Raw genomic sequence first — 13277 nt, forward strand, 5'->3', positions numbered from 1 at the left:
TTATACCCAGTACACGAATAAGACAACTCCTTGCGTCGCTGCCGACGGAATTGACCAAATTAAGGGTGAGCGTAGCCGATTTCCCGGCTAATCTCGAATCGTTCAAGTTGGTAAATACGATTTCGCTGCTACTTCCGTTATTGTCTCCGAGGATTTGTACATTATTGACGTACGTCGACATCTCCTGTCCATCTAAAAGCCATTGGACCTTAGGCTTGGGGCAGCCCTTGAATGCGACGTAAAAGGAGACCTTGTCTCTCACGGGATTTATATCTGTATCCTTGAGCGTGCATGTCGTTATGTGGGGCGCCACTGTTAAGCAGAGAGATTGTTGTTGATTTATAAAATTTAAAAAAGGGATTTTAATTTTTTTGTAGGAGATGGGAGGTAACATTTTATTTTCGAACCGTTATTCTTATTTTATTTTTTTTTTAAATTTCTTTGAACGGTTCAAAATCCGATAAAACACTAAAACATTCTTAAATTTAGAGTGAAGTTTTCTTCTTTAGAAGAACACAGAGTTTATGATATATTGGGTTAGATTATTTTTGATTGGTTCAAATTTAATGGTAGATGCTTTGAATTTTGAAGATTGATAATTATGGAAAGGGAAAAGAAATTTTAATTATGCACATTTTATTTTGTTAATAAAGAATAAAAGGGGGGGGGGGCGACATGGAATGGTATAAAAATGTTAATTGAATGATTAAAAATCATGTGGAAACATCTGTTTTCACATTTTATAAAATATAAATTGTTCATTAAAAATAAAAATATTGATTTGTTGCATTTAAAAATCTATAAAAAATCTAAATCATCATTGTTATAAAATAAACATTAACCTTTATTCAAGTTATGTCAATATTCTTCAAATTTTATATTCACATAAATTTAAAATATATTATTTATAATTAAATTTTTTTTAAAATTATATTATATTAATTCATGTTTAATTGTTTTTTTTAAAAATCATATGGTTTTTAGCTAATTGAAAAGTAAAATGAGAGATGACGAAGAGTTGCAAAATATTCGATTATTGAAAATATTCGAAACTATTTAAAACCTTTAATGTTCGAATAGGAGGGAGAGGGGTTAGCTACGAAGAATCAATCTCGATGATATATCAATTTGTTTATTTAAAACATATTCTCAGAATGGTGTTGATTAAATGGCCAAGATTTACGTCGATTTTTTAAAAACGGATTTCCATATTTGCAATAATATTATTTCGGTTAAAATCTGGGCCGCTTTTATCTATTCAAATCGGGACAGTTAACGATACTATCTCACAAGGGTATAAAGTTTATCTCATATTTTCTTTGAAAGAGAAAGGAACTTAATCATCAAATAGTTGAAAATTTATTTAATAATTTTTTTTTTACTCAATTTTTGCGGAGGTCTCATCAATTTTTCCGTTTGGTATGGTTCACTCGCCCCCACTTCATTGCACGCGTATATGCGAAACAAATACTGAAAATCGGGATCTAATTGTCGGGCCGAGTAGCTGAGCCCCCATATAGGTTCGGAGTTTAATGGAATCCAGTTCATATCAAAATTGCTCAAACGGTCGTCAGAAGTGGGCGGAAAATGTTCATCGTTATCCACTTGGTAAAATGAATTTGAGGAGTTGGCCGTGAAAGATTGGTACTCTATAAAGTACCACAAATTTTTATTTCCAGAGTTATTAGGGTCCGATACGAGAGAAGTGGCCATTTTGTTAAGTGGACGGTCCCAGACGAAGGACAATTCATCCGGGGGAATGGGTATTACTTGAAAGTTCCTGGGAAACGATGGAACCTCTGCGGAAATATAAAAAGATTTGGATATTGTACAAAAAAATTGCAGACCATATTCCTTGTCTAAAAAAAGTCAGAAATCCTTATTCTATGGAAGAGTTATAGTAGGGCTAATTCCGTGAAAGTTTAATAATAATTAATTATTTCAGAGAATATATTTTCCACTGATGGGGAGAAGATATGAATTTTAGATTTTTGTATCGAAATTTATATATGTAATCACACTAATTTTCTATAAAAAATAAATAAATATGTTAAATAAAATGTATATTAATTTTAATATAAATGTGTACTCATATTTAGTCTCGTAGTAAAAATTTGAGACGGGGCACTAGCTGCAGCGCATCCTAGAGAATTGAGGGCAGTTATTCTAAATTGATATTGCCTATTAGGTGACAATTGAGTTACCTTGAATTGATTGAAAATGATTGGCTCGAAGTTCAACTTAAACCAGTTTCCGGATGAGGCGAGACAATCTTCTAAGAGATTTTGCTCGATGATGTATCCTAAGAATGAATAGTACATTTTTTTTGTATGTACATTAAATTAGTTTTTTTTTTAAAGATGAATGATGTAGTCTTCCATTACCCGTTGGAAAATAATAATTAATATGGTAAACTCCTTTTTCTATAATCAATTATATTGGAAGACTTTGGGCCGCTTATTGCAGACATTTTCCCGGGTATTATTTTGGCTTTTTACACACTCGCCCTTTTCTGAAAATTTTCACATATTTGTCATGACCAATAATGATATTACTAAATTAATTCTCATTTTATTGGGAGGAAATGGGAAGATGAGCGGTGTTTGGAGTTAGTGCGAGCGAATAATTATTATTACCCTAAACATGATAATTAATAAAACTTGAAAATGTACTTCTTTAACCATTTCTATATTTGTATCATTAGTTAAGTTATTTTAAAAAAATGACCTATCGCGTCATTCCCGTCTACGTGAGGAACTTCCCAAGATAATTTTATGTAATCTGCGCCTATCTCTTTAGCTACGGGCGGTTCCGGAACGGGGGAGGGCTTACATTTGATATCGCTAATCGCAAATGGCGTCAATTCCAAAGGTTCGCTTTTACCTATTATGTATTGTGCGAATATATATTTATTTTTAAAATGCTTTTAGCTCACAAAGAGGACAATTGAAAGGCATGTTCAATGGTTACATTAATTGGAGTTTGAGATTTTATTTTATTTAAGTTTTGAGGAAAAATTGAAAACATATATATTTTTATATTAAATTACCGTTTATATTTTTGGCAGATATCCTGAGCCTATATTTGATTGGTTCTGAATCCAGGTCGTATACATGGCTATCTAGGTACATGTTATATGAAGTGTTACAAGTCGTTCCATTTTCTTCCCAAGTGGATTTGTTGGGATTGTAAGCTTCTATGATGTATCCTATATATAAATTGTGTTATGATTAGGAAAAATGCAATTTAACATTCCAATTTGTATATCAGTGCCATGTATCAATATGAAATTATAGAAATTCAGAATCAACATAAAATAATGGTAAAGATGGAGCAATTTTTTAGACTTTTAATTTTAGGAATCAAAGAAAAAAAATCAAATTTGGATAAAAAAACACTAAATTATACATTTGTTCAAAATTAAACAAATTTGAAATCATATTCGAACCGTTTATATTGGACCAGCCATCATTGGAAGGCTCCTTCCATTGTATGTTGATGAAACCCTTGTCGGGAGAGATTATTTTTACGGGTTCCCTTGGCTGGCTAGGTTTATCTAAGGGTAATTTAGATTTTTAAAAAATCAATTATTTAGAGAAACTATGGTTAAAATATGTAATATAATCCTTTACGTCACAAAAAACTTTAAAAACACCTTCGAGTCAAAATTGTTTCAAGTTTTATATTTAAAATAGTAAAAACTTTTCTACATATTTTTTTTTACAAATTGATGGCCTTTATCATATTTTTCCCATTTCACATGGAAATATTTGTTAAAATTATTTAAACCATTAATCTTTATTCTGAAAGTTGCTTTGTCCTTTCCAAGTTTATTTTCAAGCTCTAATTCGTACTCTCCGTTATCGCAATACGTAGGATTCATTATGATCAGTTTAAGATTATCATTTCCCGGGTCTAATTCGTAAGCGTTTTTATGGTTATTCGCGGAATTTATGATCTGATGGCCCGAGTGATACAAAGTAACTTTGGGTACGGGCGAACCGGAAATAGAAATATTTATGATAAGGGGATTTTGCTGATTCGCGTTGAGATTAAGGCCTCTCATTTGGGCGGAAGAGAGGCTTATCTTGGGAGCTTCTATGTTGCAATCGAGAAACAGAATTTAAAATAATTTTTATAATAACCAATATTAAGTCCAAAAAAATGAATGACAAAATTAGGTTAAAAATATTAATATTAGTTAAATAATAGTAGGAAACAACATGTCCAAAGTTACATTTTGCAAATTAAAATTTCAATATCGCTTACCAAAAACTAAATAAAATACTTCTCACGCTGAATTCACAGCTAGTGTTAATTAGTGGCGAAATATACAAAAAAATACAGCATATAGCACATTCGCGATAACTGTTTACGTGCTTTATGAAAATCTTCATCATTTTTTTTTGTACGATTAATTTTGTTTCATGATATATTATGGTATGTTTGATTATTTATACAGAGATATTTAAAATTGGCCAATATTTTTAAAAAAAATTTGGGCCGGGTCGGGTCAGGCCATGGAAATTTTTTTTAAATATATATTAAAATTTTTTCAATTTTTTATATTGAATTTTTTTATGTAAAATAAAAATTATTAGATTTTATTTAAAGAACTAGACTCCATACAACATATGCCTTTTATTTTGAGTAATTATATAAATTGATTTCTATAATTAAAATAAAATAGGGCCGAGCCGGTAAATTTAAAAATTTCGGGTTCGGGCCGGCCAGGCAAAACTTTTATAAAAAAAATTTCGGTCCTTGCTGGGCTTGGAAAATTAGGCTCGGTGTAGATCACTAATCTATACGTTTTAAATAAAACACATTATTATATTAACTCTTAATCTTAACTAAGTTTTTTTTTAAACTTATTTTTTAATAATATTCTTATTGAATTAATCGCCCCCCCCCCCTAAGACTGCCTCTTCAGACCTTTTCAGGTCTGATTTATTACAAACGTCCCAAAAATTTCAAAAAAAAAAATGAAAAAATAAATTCCGAATGTGTCCCGGTTTTAACAGGTCTTGGTTAACCTTCAAAAGTATACGAGATAAGTTAGACGATAAGAGTTTAGACCGAATCGAATCGAATAGGGCTAATATGATTACGAACAAAAGAAATGCCTATTTTATCTAAGATAATTCACTGGTATTCTTATTTAAAAAAAAAGATATAAAACCATTTTTCTTGACTCTGATAAAATAAAAATATATATATAGTCGGATTATACTCGAAACATATATAAATAATTATGTATAATTCTTTTCTTTTTTTTGTTAAAGTTCGGTATTTCTTATTATTTTCTCAGCCTTTTCTTTTATCATAAATAATCTATCCTAAGCAGGTTTTTGGCCCGCGCGCTCAACTTTCGGGCGGGTGTGGTCGAGTTTCCTATATATCCAACATTGGGTGGGCGGCGGGTGGTTTAAAAAATTTAAGTAATAGGCGAGCTTGATAAATTTTGAATATTCAATGTATTATTATTATCAGGGTTGTTAAAGGATCTTATCTAGATCCGGTATCTAGATATATAAATGTGGTCTTTGTATCTGTATATAGATAGATTTTTGATTAAAATATCTGTATCTAGATATTATTTTAGACGATATATCTGTTACTAGATCCATTTAAAAAGAATCTTTTAATAACTCTGATTATTATTATACAAGATTTTGTGTTTTCAAAATAGAAATTTTTTTTTGAAAAATATTTATTTTTGAAAATCAATAAAAATTATTTCCCTAAAATAATGATTATAGGATTACGTTTAGATGGAGAGGCTTGAATTTCGCAAGTTGGCTGACTTGGTTCACTCATTCCAATATCGTTGACGGCAATCACCCTGTATTGATAATAGTGTTTCGGCATTAAGGTGCCATCTTTATAGGACAATTCCTATTTTAATATTTTATTTTTAAAAAAGGTATATTATTAAGTCGTTTCCTCTTTAAGTTTTAAATTATACAAAATTATTGGTTGTTCAAAATTAAATTCTCCACCCATCCCCTGCTACCTGTATTTGTTTAAATTACTTTTCTATTTATCATCTATTTACTCAGCCAAAGCCCGAGAATTTGTTTTGTCTTTGCTTATTCTTTAATACACTTTGAATCGATTATTGGTCGAATGAAGGATATCAACTGTTAAATACTATTTTATCCCTGTAAATATGTTTACAAATAAATAGAAAGAGAACAGTTGATTACCGAGATTAAAGCAGAATGCACGGAATTCCAATCCATTTGTCCATTTCTCACTTCTTTGCGTTCCAAGATAAAACCTTTAATAGGTAAACCTCCATCTGATTTGGAATGGTTCCATTCTACTACGGCGAATTCATTAGACCAATCCGTTATTTGAGGGGCAGATGGGGTAAATGGCTTTTCTGTTTTTACAAAAGGATATATTTACAATAAAAACAAATACTCTTATAACACTAAATATGACTGTTTTCGAATTTAATTAATATAATTATTTGTGGTGTAGCAACACATACTGTAGAATGTTTTGGGTCTTATCACGTCGCTATAAAGTGGCTTGGATAAGCCTACTTCATTTTCCGCGAATATCTTAAATCTGTAATCCTTGCCCACGCTTAAACTAGGGATTTTAATCTCTTCTCCTTTATGACCACTGATCAGAGTTATCCAAGAGTCTACATCGTCAGGATGCCTGTTGGCTCTTGCCAGATCAAGCATTTGGATCGTATAACCACTTTGCAAAATTATATCAATATATATTATATCATTATATAATTTTTAAAAAAAACTTTCTAAAACATATTAAAAGAGATCAAGTTTTTTTTTATCAAAAACTCTAAAAAATTTTATTCTCCAAAATGAAAATGAATCATGTTAGATTGGATAAATATTTTTATACGATATCGGTTTTCCTCCGTCGCTTTTAGGACATAACCATTTCAAGTTCAATTCGTCAGGTTTAAGATTTTCTATCGATAAAGGCTGCCGGGGTTTGGAAGGAGTATCGAAAACTTTCAAGTGAATATCGCTATGAATTTTGCCAAATTTATTCGAAATCTCAAGGATGTACATGCCTTTGTCATCCCTTTCCAAATTTTTTATGGTTAGTTCCAACATTCCAGAAGCTAGAAATTATTATGAAAATTTATTCCAATTTTAAGTTATACCAATAATTTGGATAAAACATAATTAATTTTATTGAGTCTAAGATTAGTACGGATACAAAAATATTAAATTTCTTATGGAAAGCAGGGAAGCTAGAGGAATGCTTTATTTAATCTTTTTAACTAGAAAATAAGATTTATGCATTCTGAGGGCATGGCTGAGACGAAATATAATGTCCGTCCTATTCCAGATCATGAAAATATCGAAAGACAAAACTTCTTTTTTTTATAGAGTAAAAAGTTTCAGTATCAAATTATAAAGTTACTAAGGGGTTATCAGAAATTCTTAAAAGAAAGTTAACTCTATAAGTGTATAACCTATATCAGGAATAATTGAATAGAAAGTTAACTCTATAAGTGTATAACCTATATCAGGAATAATTGAATATTTCGCGGGGAGACGTATTGGCTTATAATTGTAATACAAATCGAAATTTGTATTTTCCCCGAAAATACATGGTATTTGAATTTGAACATCTTTGTGGGCCCCCGAACTTACGTTGATTGATGTGAAATCGGCATCCATTTTGGGGGGAACTATATTATGTATGGGGGATGATAATATTATCATATAATGTTATATGTAGCCTTTAAAGTTAAATATTGATTGACATATATATAAAAAAAATGGTAGGGAAACAAAATAGGGTGTCCTAAACTCTAAATCGGAATAGACAAGTCTAAACAGAAATAAGTTTTAAAAATAAAATGAACCAGGAGTCATAATGTTTTTTTTTCCATTCCTATTGCAAAAAAAAAGGAACGTGATATAAGTTTAAAAAACTAATTCGAAGGTCAACAGTTACTTAAATTTAATGCAAGTCGTATCAATTAAAAATCTAACGATCCTATAATAAAAAATTATTGACGGATAAAAATGGCATTTGTGGCTTAAATATGATAAGCATTGAAAAAACAAAAAAAATTTACTTGGAAAATCGGTTAGACATATATATGGGGTGGGCTCGCTCGCTCTGCTATAACCTATTTCATTGACAGCTATGACCCTGAACCTGTATATATTGACCTCCTTAAGTCTATTGATTTGACAGTCGTTTTGATTCGCCTTATTATAAATTTTTTAAAAAAAAAACAAATATAATAAGCTCAAAAGATATTACATGTTTACTCATTACTGACAATTACTCCGCGAAAGATGGGGAGGTTATGTTACATTTTTGGGAATCTCTAATGATTTTCATTTTTTTGATATGAGATTCACTTTTAAAGAAAATAAATGACCAATAATCTTGTGATAGTTGGATAAGTAATAATAGCGATTTTATAATGATTAATTAAATAAAAGTTACCGTTTGAGTTAAAATATGGCGCCAGGTGTCGTAATTCTCTTGAATTTCGATTTCGTATGAGGTTATTTCTTTCCCGCCATTGTCTATGGGACATTTCCAACTCAGCGAAACGGAGTGTTCATTCATACCTAAAACATCCAACGATAGTGGAGGACTGGGGGCACCTTATTAATACATATTTTTTTAATAAGGGTAGAAAATAAAAACAAACCCCTAGTAATCTTGAATTTTCAAATGATCGAAAATGGTAAAAGGGGCTTTAAAAATAATTATATTTGGATCCGAACCCCCAAAATCCTACCTTCCGCCTCGTCGTGGCGGGGGAGTAGCATAGTCTTTTAGTGGCTAATGGAGGTCTTAAAAATTCCCGGCGGTCTAGGTCTAGAATAGGATCACCATCTCCTCTACCCAGTGTAAAAACCATAAGGGGTTGATGTCAGAAAAGGGCAGTCAATGGTAGAAAACCTTGCTACAAAATTTCCTGATGATTAAATCGGAGGGAAGTAAACCTGGAAATCGCCATTAAACGGAGAATAAGGAGAAGATATTTGGTTCAGAACGTAATCCCAATTTAGAAAAGATATTTAAACAGTCATTTTCAGGCGAAACTAGATCAATTATGGGTTTATATTAAATAATAATAATCTATTACAATTTATTTTAAGGGAAAACTTGTTTAGAGAAAAATTAAACAAACTATAGTACTTTAAAAAAAAAATGTTTCAAACAAAAACAATTAAGCTACTATGAATTAATGTATATATGTATTATAAAGTTTAATTTTTGTAGCATAAATATATATATTTTTTTAAATTTGCTTGTAGCTTTACGATTCAATAAAGTGGATGTCAAAAACATATTATACCTCTTATAAGGATAATTGAGATGAAAATTATAATATTTTACAAGGCATTCTTTTCATTGCGATCAAGTTAGAGATGTCGCTTGTGTATGATAATCCATCTTCTAACAACGCTTTGATCCTGAATTCGTATTTTCCGGATGGAGTAAGATCTTTGACATCGTGATAGCTTTGAGATAAAGGCACGGAATTTACTCTAATCCATTCATTCCCATAAATCCTCTTTTCTATTATGTAGCCTTGAATAATATATATATATACAATATATATATATATATAAACAAAGGAAAAAAATTCGCATACAACATTTTCAGGAGGAAGTATGAGAATCTAACGGCATTGACTACAAATCTCCTAGAAGTCATCAGGCAAAGGAACAAAAAAAAGAAACTCAAGAACTAAATTTTCATTCCAATCGTATGGCACATTCGAAGTACATCTTTCGGTAGAAAAGATTCTTATTTTTAATGAGCTATATAAAAGCTTCCCCGTTTAAAGGGAAATCGGGAGAATTTTGTTTTCCTTCACCAAAAAAAAATTTCAAATAAAAGACCTTATAAATTACAATTATGGTTTTACCCTTATATTTAGTGTTCGTTTTAAAATAGATTTTATTTTCTAAACAATGGTGTCGTGCACGGTTACAATTTTGGGTTTAATCATCCCCAAAAAAATAATAATTCTACAAGGAAACAACAATGTATCTCGAAAGAGAATAATGACAGAGAGCCACGATATGTCTTCTAGATGTTTTGATCCAGCGAAAATTAAAAATTTTATAATCTAACAGCACACTTCAATATCAGCAATGGAGTATATTGTGCGGTATGGACAGAAGGGATATCAGGATGCAGGGAAAACGATATCGCACCTGCATTATAATCAATTTGTTCTTAAGAATCGTAACCCCATAATATTTTTCGCTCTATTAATTTTTTTTTTGCTAAATATCTCCCAATTAGAAATATTTCATAAAATATACAAGAAATCTACAAAATATGTAATCATATCGAAACAGTTATTTTTAATGATATAAAATAAATTTATTTATTTTAATCCTTTCTAAAAATGAAATTTATAGTCCATAATGCTTGCCGAGATTATCATAGTTAATAGATCAAATCACCTAAAGATTTATCATCTATGAAGATTTTTGTGAATACCAAAATTTACCCTGGTTATGTTATTAATTTTCCATCGGTCGGAGAATTGAAATAGTGTAATTGCATTTTAAATGTTTCATCATACAATTTTAGGTTAAACATTCGTAAAGGAATAAATAAATAGGGCAAAAAATATCAAAGATAAAAAAATAACCTATAATTTTGTCGTTAGCTTTATTAAGTTGTATAGGATCCCAGAATAATCTCAAGTCGGAGAACCCTAAGTCTTCGACTGTCGGTCTTCCAAATGGGCTATTTAAGGGCGGGGCTTTAAGACCTACTATTAAATTTGTAAACAATCCCAGACTTTCACCTTGGTTATTGTTAGCGGTTATCTTGACCTGTATTATTATTTTTTGGTTGCAGAGTGATAGAATATATTGTTCATTAAATTTCCCTTTTTATAGCATATATAAATATTAAATTTGCTAATATTACAATATTTAGTACCCTTCAAAAATAACAAAATTCAAGAGAAAAAGCAATATTATTTTTGCTAAATCATAAAATTTGTAGTATGTATTATATTATTTCTTTATATTACTAAATATCGTTGGCCTTCGACTAAGCCAGTGATTGTATAATGTGGCGAGGACAGCATATAAGGAATTTTGGACCATTTATCATCTCTCATATCCTGAAATTCCAAACTATAACCTAAAATTATTACGAATGATTATGATTAAATCTATAAAATATAATATGGTTACCTATTCATTATATATGTCGTATTGGGATATAGAATCCATTGGCATTCGGAATTTCTACCTCATTTATTGAGTTATTTTTAAATCTGAATAATTCCAACTAGAGTACCCACGCTATGACTTTCAAACAATTTTATCTTAAAATACTATATATATCCGATTTTATATAGTTTATTTTATATAAATTTGGTAATGCGCAAAGGTTTATGGCAAATTGTCTGAAATTTATAGGGTAGGTAGTTCTAGACATGCTGGAATACACTTCCGATAAAATTAGATTTTTTCAAATTTAAAAATTGTCCTTAGTAAATGATATAAAATTGAGAGATTCCCATTTTAAGGCAATGGCATAAATTTACTAATCTAGTCTAGACTGAGGATTTATTCATTAATATTTTTTTTTAAATAAAAATAATTTATATTTTATTGTTTTACACAAATCAATATATATATATATAAACATAATATGATATACATAATCGGAAAAAAAAATATATATATTAGATATTTAAAACATAATTGTTTAATTATAACGAAAAATATTTTTTTGTGGTTAAAATCTAAATATAGTTGCGATGCAAAATATAAATAATTGAATATATTTCTATAATTTTTTTCAAAAAAAATATTTTAAATCTATTAAATTAAAAAGTGGAAAATTTTTTGCTGAGATAGTTTTATCAGATTCCTAATAAAATGTCGCCTTGTGATTCTGGTATATACAGATACGTATATATATATAATAATGGATTATATTTTCGGAAATCATAAAATTATTGACCTGTAAGTCTATTGCCCCCCAAAAACTCTGGGCATCTCCAAGAGAGGGTAACGGAACTCTCGGTGGGTTCGGACAAAATTACGGGACCGACCGGAGCGGAAGGTTTATCGATAATCATGATGGTAAAATAAGCCGAAATCGAACCGAACTTATTGGAAAATATGCATTCGTAATTTCCGTCGTCTTCAAGTTTGCATGAAAATATGCGGAAAATGGCGCTCTCTCGCTGTTCCTCTATACAGGTGCCTAGTATCCTGGTTAAACAGAGAAATAAAAATGTATACACATCATCAATCCTTATAATATTCGACTTTATTTAATAATTAAGTTTCTATATTAGCTTAAGAAATTTATCTCTCAACTTACAATATATTTAGGAACTATTCTTTCACTAGTAGGATTTTTGATAATATCTGGAAAAAAATGGTTCTCACAAATAAATAGCTAGCACAAAAGAATAGGTTTATGAATTCCTTAGATAAAAAAAAAATATGATAATAACCTGACAGGATGATTATCTTTCAGCCAAGTTATTAGTACAGGTCGATCATCGGAATGAAAATCGATTTTGATAGAAAATAAATCTTTGATCCCCAATATGAATAATTTGGGAGTAAAGCAGAGCCCGAAATCATTGATCAAGGTAGGTTTTTTACAAAGTGAACTGGGATAATATTCGGATGGTAGGCTCATAGGACCGGAACCGACTCGGTTAACCGCACTCACTCTGTAACATACGCATTCGTCTCCGTCTCCCCCAATAATTTCCTCCCCTCCTTCGAGCTTCCTGCTAAAACTTGGCGTTCTCCTTCTAAAACTCTTTCTCATAATTCCACCTCTCCTGGTCCTGTATAGCTTCTCGTCGAGGTATTGATTCGTGGGATGGCAATCATCCAATATTGTCCAACAATCGTCCTTTTCGTATTTGCGTTCTACTCTAAACCCTAAAGGATAAAATTATAATATCATAATGCGGGATAGAATTAACTAGGTTAATAACAGCTCAAAGGGTTTGTTTTAATGAGATAACAGATACTTTAAGCCTTCTTAAATAGACCACCTTATTCAAAAACTAATAAGAATCGAAATAATATTATTTGATTCTTTTGAACAAATCGAATAATTTACTATTCTTATTTGATTTATATGATTACAAATAGTAAATTTATTCATTTGGTTCAAAAGAATCGAATACGAATAATTCATTATTTGATTTGTATTCGTTTTTAAATAGGCCTACCTTGCAAAGGACCTTTTTTTCACAGCAGGTCCAATCGATATCCAACCTAAATTTTTTTCATGTCAAT

General features: G+C 30.2%; 1 protein-coding gene across 9 annotated transcripts in view; it reads right to left on the reverse strand.

The window, feature by feature from the left end:
- The window catches only part of LOC135926213 (titin-like), a 120959-nt gene that overhangs the window by 25875 nt on the left and 81807 nt on the right, over positions 1 to 13277 (reverse strand). For all 9 annotated transcript variants that reach the window (XM_065461991.1, XM_065461990.1, XM_065461988.1 and 6 more), the window contains 19 exons: positions 12473 to 12914; positions 11971 to 12224; positions 11027 to 11139; positions 10637 to 10823; positions 9364 to 9558; positions 8458 to 8621; positions 8078 to 8213; positions 7514 to 7684; positions 6883 to 7108; positions 6500 to 6717; positions 6210 to 6388; positions 5769 to 5898; positions 3790 to 4098; positions 3449 to 3556; positions 3050 to 3208; positions 2728 to 2883; positions 2090 to 2302; positions 1383 to 1799; positions 7 to 312 (listed from right to left, as the gene is read on the reverse strand). In XM_065461991.1, coding sequence (XP_065318063.1) covers positions 7 to 312; positions 1383 to 1799; positions 2090 to 2302; positions 2728 to 2883; positions 3050 to 3208; positions 3449 to 3556; positions 3790 to 4098; positions 5769 to 5898; positions 6210 to 6388; positions 6500 to 6717; positions 6883 to 7108; positions 7514 to 7684; positions 8078 to 8213; positions 8458 to 8621; positions 9364 to 9558; positions 10637 to 10823; positions 11027 to 11139; positions 11971 to 12224; positions 12473 to 12914 — 4083 coding nt within the window. The remainder of the gene's footprint in view (positions 1 to 6; positions 313 to 1382; positions 1800 to 2089; positions 2303 to 2727; positions 2884 to 3049; positions 3209 to 3448; positions 3557 to 3789; positions 4099 to 5768; positions 5899 to 6209; positions 6389 to 6499; positions 6718 to 6882; positions 7109 to 7513; positions 7685 to 8077; positions 8214 to 8457; positions 8622 to 9363; positions 9559 to 10636; positions 10824 to 11026; positions 11140 to 11970; positions 12225 to 12472; positions 12915 to 13277) is intronic.

The sequence above is a fragment of the Gordionus sp. m RMFG-2023 genome, chromosome 3 (assembly GCF_954871325.1).
Source record: "Gordionus sp. m RMFG-2023 chromosome 3, tfGorSpeb1-WG-v2, whole genome shotgun sequence".
Lineage (NCBI taxonomy): Eukaryota > Metazoa > Nematomorpha > Gordioida > Chordodea > Parachordodidae > Gordionus > Gordionus sp. m RMFG-2023.